At 41.0% G+C, this 16,880-nt stretch overlaps 2 protein-coding genes across 5 annotated transcripts in view; one reads left to right on the top strand and one right to left on the bottom strand.

Moving 5' to 3' along the window:
- Positions 1 to 16,880, bottom strand: part of LOC119023317 (calcium-independent phospholipase A2-gamma-like) — a 64,320-nt gene that overhangs the window by 26,509 nt on the left and 20,931 nt on the right. The gene's annotated exons all lie outside the window — the stretch shown is intronic.
- Positions 6,436 to 16,880, top strand: part of LOC119023320 (chemokine-like protein TAFA-1) — a 35,652-nt gene continuing 25,207 nt past the window's right edge. The window contains exons 1-3 of one of the 4 annotated variants that reach the window (XM_037105159.1): positions 6,436 to 6,493; positions 10,605 to 10,703; positions 15,741 to 15,882. In XM_037105159.1, coding sequence (XP_036961054.1) covers positions 10,668 to 10,703; positions 15,741 to 15,882 — 178 coding nt within the window. In that variant the 5' untranslated portion in view covers positions 6,436 to 6,493; positions 10,605 to 10,667. Of the gene's footprint in view, positions 6,494 to 10,604; positions 10,704 to 11,093; positions 11,184 to 14,141; positions 14,538 to 15,737; positions 15,883 to 16,880 lie in introns of those variants that run through there. The other 3 variants (XM_037105160.1, XM_037105161.1, XM_037105162.1) reach the window with 3 other exon arrangements.

The following is a 16,880-nucleotide window of genomic DNA, read 5'->3' as shown; positions in this document are numbered from 1 at the left end:
GTGTAGTTGATGAACTGTTTTAAATGACTTTTCAGTAGCTACACAAGTGGAAAGGAAGTCATTCAAAATTAGCAGTAGACCGCTTATCTGCCCCGGCCAGTTACCAAGGCCGATATTCGGCATTTCCCGTAAATATCGGTCCCAAATATATCGGTTTTCATTCTCCTTGATTTCTAATAATCAATATTGGCCCTAAAAAGCCATTTTGGTTAAACCGCAATTCAAAACCTAAAAAAAAATCTGTGGTGCCCAGCTATTTAACAAAATCACTGAAAAAAAATACACTAAATACAGCTGTCTATTGTGAGCCTAATTCAAATGTTTACATCCTCCTTAAAAACAGATAGTTTGTTTGGGGGTTGAGGGCCACAGAGAGGATAATGATGCTGCATTCTTGAGAGTCTTGAGAAATCTCCTTTGTTGTCCTTTCAAGGATTTGTTTTCAAGAGGGGCAAATATATATCTATTTGTGGAAAGTGCAAAACTAAAATGGTTCTTTCTCTAACTGCAAAGGTTCGGCGAGGCTCACACATGAAGCGAACCTGTTAATTGCCTTGGAAAGAGCACGGTTTGGGTTAGAAGGAATTGGTTGAGGTAAGGTGAGGGTGCAATGCTTGTTACGAGTTAAACCATTTTAGTGACCCGTCTCTACAACTTCACCGCACCACATTCCCTCCCTTTGCTCCTGATGGACAACATTTCATTTCATTTTCTGTTTCATTTCATTTCATTTCATTAATGTTCTGCACAGCACACGCTAATTAACATTTCCCTTCATCGTGCCAGTGGTAGGCAGCTGGCAAATTTTCAACCGACAGACCTTGAGATGTCTGGAACAATTAAAAAGTGACAAAAATGTACAGAACAAAGACGACAAAACAAGAATCCTCAAAACGGAAAAACAAGCCACTCAGATCGACGGGAAACAGCAGAGCAGTGGCAGAACACGTACATAAAGAAAACAGCAATAATTATGTTTATCTTGATCAAGTCAAAAGTTGCAGTTATAGCATCGCAGAGTTGTTAGACGCAACTAAAGATTATTTTTAATGAAGTTCTAGTCGATATTTCATAACGCACATGTACAGCTAATCGACTGGCAAAGGGCTTGAACCGAGCCTTCGGCAGGTCAGCTGATAATAACAATGGCAATAATGAAATGAGTAATAAACTATGTAGATTGGAAATTTTTTACAGGTATGACAATTCAAAAGAAGGGGCCTTGAGATTTCGTATGAAGGTGTGTAGGTGGTATGGTTTTCAAATGATCCGGCATCACACAATGGAGGCGCTCTTACACAGAGAAGCATCGGCCGGAGCTGGACCTTGTAGAGCTGCTCTTCATCTGTCCTGTTTTTTTTTCCCCTGCTTAATTAAAGCACTAAGGGGTTGAGGAGCCTTGCCATGTTCTTTATCCTCAGGCAGGTTCCATTGTTACTGCATTTCACGAGTTATTTCTAGTTAAGGGGTTCATATTTGCCAATAGAAAATATTTCCCTGATGGTAAATATTGAGCTTTCTGTCTGACACGTGAGAGCCGGCTTGTACGGAGAGAGAACGGGCTTCAGGGTTGTACATCGCATTTTCAAATGTTTTCACTGCCCTGGATGTCAGGTTTTATCCAGTTATTTGCATTTCTCTCTTCACCTCTTCTTTTTGAAGGATCAGGTGGAGTTGAATTTAAAACGGAGACATTTAACGTGATGGATCACTTGTCATGACTTCCACAGTGAGCCTACGTCACGCCCCTTCCGGTGGACCTCATGACAACCTCATTTCAGAAAACTGTGTAAGTTGTTTGATCCAGTCTGAATTGTGACATGAATTACACATATTAAAATATGTCTTTTAAACTTGAGAAAGTTGTAGTTTGTCATAAAAAATATATGATTATAAGGACTACACAGCCACAGTGTGGTCTCGTTGAGCAGTCAGCGTAAACTGAAACGTAAACATTGTAGCGCTTTATATTAACCTTTATATCAACAGTTTGCAGAACTAATAAACTATTTCACATGTCTGTAGTTGTCAATATGACCCGTTTTTATGTTCATATTTTTTTTGTACCTTTTCTGTGCCAAGTTGGTGTTGCTGACTTGTGTTGAGCGAGACGATGTAGTTCACCGAGCGGTTTCACACAAAACTGAATGACATTTTACTTATATAACGACTTTCTTGACTTGAGAAATTATCTTTTAAATTGACAGACATCATATGTGTAGTTCACGGTACAACTCAAGCAGGATCAAAAAATAATTTGTTTTGCTCCAATTCAATAACGGACAATTTTTATCCGAGATAAGGTCCCGTGGGGCAAACCGGACTTCAGCTCCCTGTATGCTTTTTATGGGTTCCTTTCATTGTCTTCCCGAACTTGAGGGTTTATTTCTTATGGAAAGAAAAACAAAATAAAGTAGAATAAAACCCACTGAGTCCCACTGATTTGCACTTTACAAAATAAACTGGTGCGGTTCAAAGCAACAACAACGACAAAAAAAACTGTACAACTACAGTGAAAGTGCCCCCTTTCTGGGAGGGAGTAAAGAAAAATATACACATACACTCTTTTCCTGTGAATTCCCAGCACTAGAGCTAACAGTTCTAACTGAGGAGCCTCTTCAGTTCAACAGACAGATCAAGAACTGCCATCGGTTTCCAGCCTATGAAGCTCTGGTGATCCACACATAATGTTTTGTACTTCATACACAAAGGAACACACGTCTTGGTATCCTGTTAAATATTTCAACAAAACGTAGCATTATTTATACGTTTTCTCACCGTCGATAGCAGCAGCAGCCATTACCGGCAAAATAGCATGTTGTGTTTACTTGCTGTATTTTCCCAGTCCACCCTTTGCCTCTCAGCAAGCGCACTGCTCCAAGAGAAGGTGAAACTGCAACCCCCTGCTGTCCAAATTCAGCATCTACAGCAGCTGAAAATGCTATTTACAGTGGTCTTATTTCAAGCATATAGATGCTTTGGCGACATTTATAAAAACATCCTGTTACGGCAGGTGTTTTGCAGACTATACGACAGCTGAAAAATAAATTGAGAATGTAATTAAAGGCAGCAATTTTTAGCAATTATGAGGCAAAGAAGCACATCAATATATGACTTTCACTGCAAATAACGCGGTTTAATCAAAAAGAAAATTGATTTCCTGAGATGGGTTAATAAAGTATGTCTTGATGTTACTCTTCTTCTTAATCAATGAATTATGCTAACAAAGATGGCTAAGGAAAACAAAATAATTTGATGGACTATGATTTGTGCTAACCTATCTTAAAAATATAAACAAAGGTTGATATTGCAATTTTTTCTATTGAGTGGCTCTTCCGTAGTTCCCCCCACTGGGCTGTTACTACATATATTGTCTAGGGCTTTTATTGTGAAAGGTACAAAAACAGAACGTGTCTGTAAGTGCTGCAGTTGTGAGTGGAATAAAGTCTGCCTTATTTTTTCATCTTTATAAACATAGGTGCGATTTATAACACTTGGCTACAATCTTTATGAACATGAATACGTAGTTTTTGGCCGAGGAACGCTGCAGGAACCATATTTGGAAGATCAGCCTCCTTTAACATCCTTTACATCCATATTGCAGCTGGATGTTATTGGACCTTTCTCCCATATTTGCATTAAAGTAACAAAACCACCTAGTGGTCATAGTTGTTACTGGTTGACAAGGATGAAGCGAGCAGATTATGTTAGATGGCTGGGTCAACGGGATGCTGGACACGGGCTGCTTTTCGTTTCCAGCCAGCTCGTTTGGTTTTGTTGCACTTTGGCTGTCCTTCAATTATTAATGAGAACTGTTTATGTATAAATATGTATAGGTCTGCTAAAGTAGCTTCCTGTCCTCAAACTAGTCTCAGTCCACATCACTTCAACAACTCTGCAGTTTTTGTTTGGTTTCCCCCCTCCTCTCAAATCATTCCAGTCCTCTGCTTCATGCCAGGCAGGACAAATCAATGATCAACCTTAAAAATGCTTAAAATTGCATTTGGTTATCAAGTATTTGTTGGTTTTGCAATATGTGTGTAGGCTCCACTGAAGCCTGAACTGAGAATTAATAATTATTTTCCTTCCCTATTCCCTCCATGTAGAAAATTACACCTCAAAGAATCATTTGACATAGATTTTTCAAGCGATTTGAGTGAACAGCTGCAGCAGCACCTATGTTTGCAGAGGAGAAGAGCTAATGCAACAATGTGACAAACAACATAACTCACAAACTGACTCCTGTGCAGCCAATCAGCTTTAATGTATTGTAATATATTCATAAGGTCGTTCAGTGTTGATGGATTGGCTAAGCTTCAGAAAGTGGGAACCTAATAAACAAATTTGTTAAGTCTTTATCTTCCTTCACTGTTGCAGCTCAGGATGCATAACCACGCGCGCAGCCTCAAATATGTCACGCAGACACATTTTTACAATCGAATGAAGAGGAGAGCAAATAAAAATATCTAATAAGGTGCGTGTGATATGTAAAAATTATTTAAAGGCTGATTCATACAGCATCCTTTGGCAACAAAGGAGCATAAAAACCCAAATTCCAAACAAGACAAATGTGATAAATGTGTGTTTTTTTTGAGGCAAATTAGAAAACACGCTGGAGGTTGACAGTTTAAAATTAAAAGACTTGTCTTTTTTTTGCAGCTGAATTAAACTGCTTACATAAACAAACGAATAGGCAAAAACATACACAAAAGACTGAAATTAACCTCATCAGCACGGAGTGAAGAGCATGATTGCAAACACCGGCGGCTTTGCACAATACACAATGTTTCAAAAGGCAGCCCTCTCAGCTGTCTAAATAGGATGATTGCTGCTGGTCTGAAGGGTCCTTCAGTGAGAGGAGCTCAGGAGGAAAGAGACACAGAGAAAGAGGTAGCACATGTGGGAGGTGTCAAATAAAACATCGCTGATTAACTTGTTTAGTGTTGGGATGTGTGATTTGTGCGGTTTACACTTGCAGCCTATACATGCAGCCACATTTTGTGCACATCCATCCACACACAGACCAACTGTGTCCCTAAGAGAGAATGAAAGATGTCTGAGCTTGGATTTTCTGCTTTTTTCTTCTTCTTCTTCTCGTCTTCTCTTTGAACTGCAGTGGCTGCGTTCACGGACAGGTGAAGGACAGAGTCAAAGGAGGGTATCCTTTGTTGCACGAGGCTGATCCTTATTATCTTTCAACAACATGATGATCTAATTATCGCCCCGTGAGACTGCTGAGCATATCACTAATAGCAACCATTTATCAGGGCATATTAATTGAAGCAGACTGCCTCAATTAGTCAGTAGTTCTGGCGATTGTCATGTGATGCGTTACTTTCGCCCCAGCCCCGCTACAGCAGCTGTTTCCTTGCAAAGCATCAGATTTTAAATGTCTCATTTCTTTATAATTCAAAGAGATGCTTTAATGAACACTTTTTTTTCTTGTTTTTTTGTGCCGCTCTTGTCCCCTTGTGCCTGATCCGGAGCTTACTTCTTGCTGTGGATTAGCATGCTCATTACAGCCCACATCTATTCAGTCAGACCTGAGTAAACGGGTCTGTGACACTGATTTTAATTTGATAAGCCAATTATTTTATTTCATTTTTTTTCTGCAAGGGAATCATTCTCTGAAGTGTGTCTCTTTCCCAGCCATGAATGCTGAACATCATGATGTATCACAAGACAAGCAGAAGCATTGTCTTTTAAAAAAAGGGTCAAACTTGTTGATACTGTGTCCATTATTGTTGTAACTTCTGTTTAACCGGTGAAAGTCCTCGTGAAATACAGTAGAGAGAACAAAAGAGAGACTCATGCTACACACCTACAGTTTACTGTATATGTTGTTTTCCGCTGTTGAGTTATGGCAATAGCACACAATGGATGATGGGACCATAGACTTATCAATAATGCATAAGATAGTAAGAGAAATGACAGGCACTCTGCTGGTAGGTTCTCTCTTGAAGCAAGCCATAAATTTGCAGGGCAATAATAATGACTCTTCTCAGGGAAATAAAGGCCACCCTCTGCTCCCCATAGTCATAAACCTGACTTACTCTTCCATTGGTTGGAAGAAAAATGCCTCCTCTCCCACCACACAGGAGTCATACACAGGAGGTGCTTCAACCAGCCAACTTGATATGCAATCATCTCTCTTTACAGAGGAAAGAATACAATTTCAGTTTTTCATATTAGCTATTTTCCTATTATGCCTGTGGAGGTGGGCAGAAATTGTGAACGCAGTAATGGTGAGAAGAAATTCACTCGAACAGGTTGGGAAATATTATGGAAAAGATTTCCAGCAACTCTTTTACTTCCACCACCTTCTACTTCAAACCAGACATCTACTGCAAAGTTGAGAGGTCCCTCACATATTTAGGAAAGTCATGTTAGATGAATGGTTTGAAAATTATGTGAGAAGACCAACACCGCTCTCATAGGAGACTCTCGCTGACAGCTTGCCTAAAGACTGGATCCAGGGGAAGTTAGCCTGCAAGTTAGTACAAAAAGTTAAAAAAAATGTTGTGATTTTAGACAGATTTCAAGCCTCTGTGCTAAGCTAAGCAAAGCTAGACAGCTTCATATTTACTGTTAAGATATGAGAGTGATTCTTTTCTCTTTTTTCATGTCAAACTGTAACTTTGAGACATCTGTCTGTTTTATGTGATTCAATATTTTGGATTACCCATCATGCTGTTAAGTGTGTATACCAATTAGAAAGGTAAAGTCACTAAGCGAGGCTAACTAGCTTCCACCATGAATGTATACATTTGAGCTAGTGAGCCGACCGGATGCAAAGATGGCGGCTATCCAGTCAAATGAGGAACAACTACAGCCTTCGAAGCCAGTGTGACATAGCGGCCAAACTGTTTATTTAATACTACACTTGGTGGACACCGGCCCATAAGTCATCCCATAAGTTTTATAACATTTGGGAAGTCTAACTGCGCTGTGCCAATAAATTGTTTTATTTCCTCAAATTAGCAGAGGGGCTAAACCAGAGGTAAGCCACTCTTGGTTTATTCCAGCTGAAGGACACATTACAATATAAATCCAAATTTCATAATAGACTGATAATCGACCTTGTTTGTGGTGTCAGGTGTCCTGTCAATGGATTTATAGTGGTGCCTCTGTGGGCAAAAAAAAAAAAACCTTGTGGGCTTCAAGGAATTTTTGGTGGCAATACTGTAAGTGGATAAGGAGCAGAATAATAAGCAAGGCTGAGCAGCGTAACCAGTTCTAAAAAATTAAGTTAATTGCTCCTAGCTAACCTATATTAGTAATTACTTTTAACAACTTACTTCCTATAAACACATCCAGTTAGCACCAAATGATCCCCGCTCCAGGGGAACACTGCAGAAAAATACATAAAACTTGGCTTCCTCTCTGAGGTACCAATGTGCATAAGTCAAGACAAATACTGAGGGTAAATTTATGGATTTATTAGAAAACTTTTTAATACATGAACTTAAATCTTAGTTTGACTTTAAGTACAGTTTGTTCTTGGATATCCCCTTGAGCGAAGAAGCATCGTGCGGTCCTCACGGTCAGAGACGACGGGATGTCCTTCTCCTCTGTAGCAGCGTCGTGTCATACTGTACCGTTTATTAATTTTTGGTCAGCCAACCGTCACATAACAGAAATTGCATCATCACTTATAGAAAGGCTTTTAGCTGACCTCTTCCACTGAGGCACCTCCAGCTGTTCCAAGTCATATCCAGTCAGCAGTGGCCCAGAACAAATACTGGGATGGAGAGTGCCGGGGTGGGTCTCCATAATCAACTCCAGCGAGCTGCCTTTAGAGTGCAACCAGCAGGTATCAAACAGTTTAGAGTCCATTTGTTGTGCTGAGTGCTTTCCACAAAAGGTTGCATGAGGCACTCTGACCTTGTCAAGGGGGTTAGACTGGGATATCTCCTGAATCCCTTTAAGTCCGCCAAGGAGACCGGCAGAGATTTGACATGTCTCACACCGACTTCTTCCTGAAATCGTGCATCCTAACATTGCTGTAACAGCCACCTGATATCACAAAAGATAGCACATAACCCTTTTTCTGTCCTCGTGTGAACGCAGTTTTCTCACTTCATTCCTGGAGGATGTGTTAATGCATCTCAGCCCCAGACACAACTCGTCCAGCACCAGTCTGATCGGGTGTGTGCATCCACGATGTGTAACATATGGCTGTTACAGGGACATGACCAAATCATTATGTTCATGCCGTTCAGGTGCTAATGTAAACATCTGAAGGGCAAATGTGGTTTCATCTCAGGAGACCAATGCAGGCATCAGAGGAGGGCTAGCAAGTTCAATTACGCAAACATACGCATCCTTTTTTTGGTGGGGGGTGGTTGTCGTGTCGTGATGGGAGCCAACATGACTTCAATGCACCGCGTCAGTCATGCGAGCTGAGGGGGACACATTACAGCGATGGAAATGATTGATTGTATGACTTTAGGGAGAAAATGTCTTCCTCCTTTTTTTTTAAAAAAAAAAAAAAAAAAGAATCCCTCAAAGAAGCTGTAATCTCCCCGTTTAATGTTTTCACATCTGATTCAAGGGCAGAAAATGAAAGACACCTACATCAGCTTGACATATATTGTACACTCGATCTCAATTATTAACACAGCCCTGCAAACTTAAAGCAGATAACTGCTGATGGGTGATGACATTTTATTTTTAAAGCCACCTATTGTATTAATGTTTTTTCTTCACCTGGTTGCCATGAGAGAGAGAGGGGGAGAGAGAGCAGGTTTTACAGTAGCAAATCTCAGGAGGCACAGAGGCAGTTACTGGAATGGAACGGTGAAGCCGAGCCAGAAGGCAACAGCATCTGCTCTCTCTGGAGACTGTCATCAGCAGTTTGGGCTAAAAGAATGGCTACTTATGTTGAAATGTCTGCGTGCCGGCTCTATTTTTTTCCTCCACCTGACACCGCAATACCCCTAGTTCTCTTTGTTAATTTGAAAAGCCTCATAACGCGCATGCAATGACATTTGACTTAATGGCGGGATCAAATAGTGTAGCTCTCAGTAAATGTCAATCGGACTCGGGAAATAACAGAGGAAAAAAAAGGCATTGCCAGCGATTAATTATACGCTTTAAGAAAGAATAACAGAGCTAAGGCGTGCCTTACGTCTGCAAGGACTGGTGGATTTCTTATTCTGCTTTTTTCACCTTAGCTTTCTCATATCACACCTCAGGCGTGGAGAGGTTTGTGTCTGGGAAGCTAATGAGTTGTTTCGCCTGAGAGGAATATGCCTCACTCTTATCCACAACAAAGATATAATGGAAAAGATTAATATCCTTAAAAGAATCTATTAAATGTTAAGATCGACGGATGTAAGAGAAAAAGGTGAGACACTCAATTTCCATTAAACGTGAAGGGGCCCGGCAGATTGAAAACTCGAGATTTTAATAGCAGTTTGGGCTGATTCTAGCCACTAAGACGTTAATACTCTCCCGAAATAAGATTCAAAGGCCAGATTCTCACACTCCCTTCTATAAAGATAATCTTATTTCTTACTTGGCTGAACTTGAGGGTTGGCTCATGCAGATAAAGTAGACACCAACCGTTTCCCATTGACCTTTCCAGAAAGGGAGCCGAGAATGCTTCAGAAAAACAAAAACACTCAATGAAAATGCAAATGAATCACTTGAAAGGCATCCCTCACTACTCCACTGTAAGTAATTTGCTGGCAGTGATTTATTGATCTCCATGAAAAGATATGAGTTGTTAAACCAACAGCCAGATAATATCTTCCTCTATTGTCGAAGCTTCAAAGCCGCGTTCACACCACTTGTCTTTTGGCGTCTCGGCTTTTGGATCCAAACAGCACGTGTGAACCGGGAGCGATCGTGACGGTTTTCATGATATTATAGCGGGAATGCCTGTAGAAATATATGACTTTTATCCATGAAGAACTCCTCCTGCTTCTTCTTCTTCTTCTTCCTCTTCTTTACAGTTCATAAGGCATTGCGTGGGGATGCATGACATGATCTACAGTATGACATGTTCCCTATGTCTATTACAAACAGGCCCTCCGGGAGTTGGAGTCGTTGTAATCAACAGTGATATCATCTTCAAATGTCACATGTTTTTTAGGGCGGCTAAACGTTTAGTGATCCCTGTTACGACAAGAGGAGGCACAGCTGAGGGGAAAGCCAAATAGAAAACTGGACCATAGCTCTTCCAGAGACGTCCCCGGCTCCTCCACCCCGAGCAAAACACAACAATTTATTGGCATTTTTGCTCTGCTTAGCCACCCTCTGCATAAAAGTAGCAACCGACACCTTATCTTGTGGGCATGCCATTTGGAAAAGGAAATTGACATGGAATCAGACAGGCGTTAAGAGCAGACCCATATTTGCTGCCATTATTTGTAAAATACATGACTTGTATTGTCTCAGCGGCAGATGTAAGAGGGAGCACAATGCTTCGGACGTGTCCCTGAGAATCTCGTCACTGTATGTATGTACCGTTCAGGTCAAAATGCCCGTGGGAGCTTATGTGCTGACTGCTTCTCGGCCATATCTGTACCGACCCTTTTTTAGATTTAGGAGACAACTCATGTGAACATTCTTACAAAAAAACTTGTCCTCTTTTCCAGGGTTACTTTTCAGAGAGCAGCCGTCAGAACCTCTCACGGAGGACTCCATTGAATCAGCAGTGCATGAACGTTCTTCAGACAGAAACGGGTGGTCTGCAGGTCAGGGAAAAAAAACTCTTTATGATTGATTTGTTGAGCTGCAAAAATTATATATGTTCAGTCTGGGGCAATTGTTTGCATTCAGAATTATTTTTCAAGCTGAGCTGAGTGATTATGAGTCACTGAAACTCGGATCTGTGAAAAAAATTTAATTTAATACCTTTTTCGGACTGGAAAGTATGAGGGTATCACAGGAAAGAACACTCAACCTTGACAGAGTTCAGTATGCTTTAGTATTTACAAAGAAAGTGTCTGTCTCACTTTCCCTTGTTGCTCTTGTCGAGACTGAAAAACATTTATGTTTACAGAAATGTTTCATTGAAATGTATTACTGACATCACATAAAATGCGCCAATGATGGAGTGACTGGTGTCCACTAAATTAGCCAGCGTTACTGCTAACGGCTCAGTTAGCCCATTTAGCCTAGGAGCAGGTGACCACAGAAGGTTATCTCGGATCACACGTTGAATGAATCCAAGCGTGAGTGTTAGTGAGTTTTATTTCGTGTATGTCGAGTTCAAATGAAGAATGTTTTTTGCGCTAAGTTAAGTTTGTCTTAGTTCAGAAAAAGACAGATATATGACCTTTTTATTTCTTGTGACATGACGTTTATTTTGTTCATCTATTAACTACTAACGGCTAGCATATATCAGCCAGCTAGAGCTACGGGGGCTCTTGCAGGTACAGTGTGGTATAATGAGACAGGACAGGCCGTGGCTAGCTGGTTAGCATGATAACTTAAGTAGACATCTCTTCAACACAGTACATAGATGTCACATCGTTAACTGTTGTTTCTACACACTGGGATTGGAATCACTGGGTGGAGTGCTACTGACTGTTTTGGTCTTTTCATGAGATTTGTTTGCAACAAGAAAAATATGAGGAATATAGTATATTACATCAGATTTAACCTTTAAAGACAGGTGAAATCAATGTAACTTTTTTCCATGCGCTGGGAGATCATGCAAGACTGAATTCTGGGATGACATGGCTTCATCAGGCGACAACATTTATCATTTCCCCAAAAGATAGGAAAAAAAAGGCTCATTATTTCTGAACAAGCAGCAATGAACCTTGACAGCACTTCACCGCGTTCCAATCTCTTTCAAGTTTTTCACAGTCATTTGTTTCCCAGTGGCTTTATTTTCTGTTTAATTGTGTCTTTCTTCATTACAAGCGTAACAAGCTGTAATCTGGCCATTCATAGAGGCTATAGGTTGGTACCCAGTAGGGATGAGGCGGCTTGATTCTTAAATTCTCATCACTACCGATGCTGAGTTGGTTTGCGTGTCAGCACAAGCTTCAATAGGATCAACGCCAGGGAAAAAAAAAAAGAAAGAAAAAAGAAAAAACCCTGTCTTGATACACAAACACTCTCACTCTGTTCCTGTGCCAATCCAACTGCCAGAATAAATGTTGGCAATGCATTTTCAGCAAATCACAGATTTTTGCAACCTTACATTTCACACACTGTGCTTGTGGTATGGTTATATTTTGGCACAAAAACTACTAGGTTCCAGCTAGGAAAACATCTTGCTCTGGCTTGAAATATCAGTTTTGTCAGCACAAACATGGCTAGAAATTGTCCTGAGGTATCCTCAAAAGTATCCAGTGGTGTCACACTTACAAATGTTGAAACTCCACCATCTCCCCCACCTCCTGATATGAAAGTCAGCTCATGACTGTGAACGTGATATGACACCTTTTGTAGAAATGTCAAAATGGTCTGTGTTATGGCTGTCTTGATATCAGATTTTTGCTACATGTTTGTTCTAGTTAAAAGAAGTCACAATATTGACATTATTGCGTGATCCATCTGCACTGCAGGTACAGCCTTTCACTTCAGCTTCTCATATCCTCATTAGCAGCCACACACTGTGTCAGTAGCTAGCTAGTTTCTGTATTGTCTACATTTCTAAATGGGTCGCAGTCAGTGTTAAGATGCACAACCGCCAACTTCTATGACAATGCGTTAAAGAAAAGAAACAGACATGATTCGGGAGCTGCTGGATTACTTACACCAACATAATATCCGATGTGTACAAGTAAGATGATATCAATAATTCATTTTTAAATGTCATCATTTTCATCAACATTGGTATCGATGACACCCCAAACACATATGACATCCAGATGTCTGTACTGCCGTTGAATTCCCAATTTGACATAGAAATCCTGATCTCAGTGCTGTGAAAATGCAGATCACTAAAGATCAATGATATTGATATCAAGGCTCTGTGTTTGGGATACAAGACCGACCCTGTGCTCAAAGAATCCTACATAGTGTCAACACGGGAAGTTCCTTTATGAACACTTAACCAGCGCCCCGTCTTCCAAAACTATTCTTTTGCACAGAACAACTCAGCAATTTATGGTATTTGGCTTCCTCCTATACGTCCCAAATCCCCTCTGCACAGGGTCGACTCTGCCAAAGCCTCAGACATTAATGCCGTGTTGTCGCGAGCCTACTTTCTCAAGCAGTTTCTTGCTGTTCCCTCTCACTCTGGGTATTTCTCACTCCTCCCTGAACTGGGAATGCACCCTGTCTTTCCTGAGCAAGCATCAAAATAAGATGTGAAGTCTTTATGCTGTAGAGATGGCAACGAGAGCTGCAGGCCTTGGGCATGTTCTGCATGCAGTGATAAAAAAAAAAAAAAAAATCCAGACACAATGCAAAAAGAGCTCACCATGTACAGTGACGGTGGTGGGGGGAACAGAGAGGATGTAGCGTTTTCCCACACGTGCAGATCAATGCTGATTTGCGCCAGAAACAGAGCTCACCTCCATTGCCTTTGCTTCCATCACCATTACGTCTCCATCATCGACTGAAGAGCTCCCCCACTGTGGGTGAAGATTACCTTGAGCTGAATGGACATTATTACTTCTCAACACAATCCGCTTTCAATTTTCCTTTCTGCTCTGCTTGTGAAAACATGTTCTTACCTAATCTTCTTTTATGCGCTCTCCTCTAACACCAAGGTACGCGAAGGTCTGAAAGTTTACTTCTTTCCTGCCCTTGTCTCACTTGTTCGTATCTGGTGATATAACATCTTGACTTTTTCTTGTTAAGTTTCTTGGAAATCTTAAAAAAAAAAGAAAAAAAAAAAAGGTATAATCTCAACCTTATGTAGGGCAGAGAAGAAATTGACAACCAAGAAAAAAAAGGAGAGGGAATAAAAGGGGATGTTGCCTCCGGAGAAGAGGAATCCATTCTAAATGTAAATAATTATTAATCATGTGGTCACAGCAACACGAGTGGTGCCAGTTTCTCCACTGATTTGCATTTGTCAGAAGAGGCATATAATCAGGTGCAGCACCACCATGCCATCTGATCCAGAGGCAGTCTAGCTTTAAGACATGTGATACAGTCTTTACACTCAGCCCGGCTGCACGGGAACATTTGTTTCTTAGAGCTCGCTGAGGGGGGACTCAGCGAGAGCCGCTGCTCAGAGGCTGCCTCTCACTGGAAGGATGCAGACGGTGAAAGAAGAGATTCCACTACAGTTAATTAAGGAGCACTCCGCACGTGCCTATAAACGCGAAGGGGCAAATGAATTCAGTGTTAGTGGGAGCAGCTCCTCAAGGGGAGGCAGTGATATTTCAAAGGTGGAATTGAAAGAGCTGTAAATCTATTTCCTGACTCCGGCTTGACGGTCATTTCTGAATCACCGGACTGTTGCCATCAAAGTGTGGAGCAAAGGGAGGCAGAGTCAGCGGAGTTCCCTCCTCGAGCTAAAATTCAGAGTTATTGGATGGGATCAACATGAGCAGTGTTATGGATGGATTTATGTCACTCTGTTGAGATATTTATATACTCTTTGTTGGGTTGCTCAGGTAAGATTTTTTTTTTCCTCTTTTCTACTGTGTGCGGAAAAAAAATGAATCATGTCATTGTGAGGAGATTTAGCTTTTTTTCTGCATGAAGACTAGAAAATCACTACATTCACTGTGAATTTCAGTTTGGATTTAAATGTGGATGGTTAAAAAATAATGTGCACACATCATTATAGTCTGTATCAGATAAACAAAATGCCTTTTTATTCTGTTCAATATGATTTTATTTACTTAACCATTCAGCCATTTACCTTAATCTGAAGTATTTCACAAATGTGAGAGGACTGAAAAGTGTTCTTCACCGAGCAGAATCCACTTCATTTCTAACCTTAACCATTTGTGACCCTAGCAATGCACGCACACATTTTCCTTGGTGAGGTTTTTAAAAGTTTGTTTCATTCAGTGTGATATTGAACTCATCATACCAGAAAGAATTACATTAAAATGTCCCTCATTAATGTGATAATTGGACTATGTTATGAATGAATGCCTTGGAAAAGATAATTAATAATCTAATGCTTGTTGGCAGTTTGCTTCTGCGAATAAAACTGTTGTGAAACGATGCCAGGGCTGAAACATTTTCCATTTTCCCCTTCATAGATTTCCCTCACAGCCACTCTTCTCCTATGACCAGGAGCATTCCTCGCTGTTGTTCAGTTTTCTTTTTTTTTTTCTTATCCAAACAGCGTGGTGAAACATTACAGGGCTTTTGATTCCTATTACTGCTGTGTCACTGTCACATTATTCTGACAGATACAGAAAAGACTTGGCAGCCAGCTGCTCCAAAAAAAAAAAAAAAAAAAATCGTATCTTTCTTTAAGTTTGAATTCTGGTTTTGAGGCAGGAGCACAGCTCAGGAGTTGAAGGGAGTCAGCCTGTCAGGGGAAATCTCTGCTGCATGGGAAAAACTCCCCAGGGATCACTCCACATTTGCAGCAGTGTGGCTCAGGGACAAGACAGGGCAAACTAGGAAGACGAAACAGTGAAGAACTCATACTTATATAATCATGCTAATGATAAATGCCGATGACTAAAAGACTTTGCTGACGAGGCCAATCACAGACCCTGTACAAGTCTTGAAATGCTTTTATTAATTCTGTCTTGCTCACGACTGCGTAAGTGTGTTGAGGTCATAGGTTGAGGAACATGATGGGGTTTTTTTTGGTTCTTTTTTTTGACTCCACCTCTGCTGGTCCTTAGCAGATGTGTCCTGTCATGTCCTGGCTGCTCTGCCTGTGCCTCTGGGTCAGTGTGACTGCCATTCAGCTGTGTCAGGCCACTTTCTACGACACCATCCAACAACATCCCGGGACGCGGCCTGGACGGACCACCATCCACATGATCGGTGAGCGGACCGCGGATTGTTCTGATAAACCAAAGCAAATGTTTTCCACCCCAAGTGACATCTGTGTGATGTCGCCGCGGCAGCAGCACCCTGGGTTTTGGTTGCTCGTGTGTTTAATTAGATTGTCACAAGCTTTGGAGAAAATAACATCTCTTTTTTTTTCACTCTAGGTTTGTATTTCCATCTTGATTTATCATCATTGCATCCACTGATACATGAGGTTGGTCTAGCTACCAATTATTTAGCAAGCGCATCGCACAATGGCTGTTTTTTTCATTAAGATTCGGCCTTGATAGCGTGAGAGTTTCAAAGACAGACGGTGTACGCCTTTGCACTTTTTCTTCTTGAGCTATTACGGTTGATATTCATGCTACACTGCTCGATCTCAATTTCATCCGCGCACGTCTGTAGTTCCGGAGAAATTGCAATGAATAGAATACGACCGTAACACCACGGTCAAACTTTTCTTTTTTTTACGTCAGGCAGAAGTGAGCTGCTGCGGTTAGGGTAAATAATTATGATCTCAGGATTTTTCGACAGAGGAGAGGAAGCTGAATGCTGTCAGAACTTCAAAGGGAGAAGTAGCTGCATGAGCGTGCGGGACCTCAGCGTCTGTTATTTCCCTCTCTTTGCGTCGGTGCACCTCAAGCATATCAGCAACGGGTCTTTTCAATACTCCCAATATTGTGAGTCAGAAGACTTCCTGTTCTGACACCTTCATTTCATTACTCACGTCTGCACATGTGCATCAGAGGAGAAAAAAGGGGTTGAAAGCAGGAGAGGGAAAATACGCTCGCAAATAGGATATCTTCCCATAAAGTGGTCTCATGTCAACAAAAGGGGAAATGGAATTAATATTTCAAATGTGCATTCATTCAGGTGCCATTTTGGGGGGGAAACAAGTTCAAAGCGAACAATTCCACTCCTCCTCCAGGACTCTCTGCCTCTAAAAGTGTAAATGCCCTGTCATTCCATTTACCTTAGTATGGCTAGTCCTC

Source organism: Acanthopagrus latus, chromosome 7 (genome assembly GCF_904848185.1).
Source record: "Acanthopagrus latus isolate v.2019 chromosome 7, fAcaLat1.1, whole genome shotgun sequence".
NCBI classification, from domain to species: domain Eukaryota; kingdom Metazoa; phylum Chordata; class Actinopteri; order Spariformes; family Sparidae; genus Acanthopagrus; species Acanthopagrus latus.
This window is presented reverse-complemented; position numbering and strand designations above follow the sequence as displayed.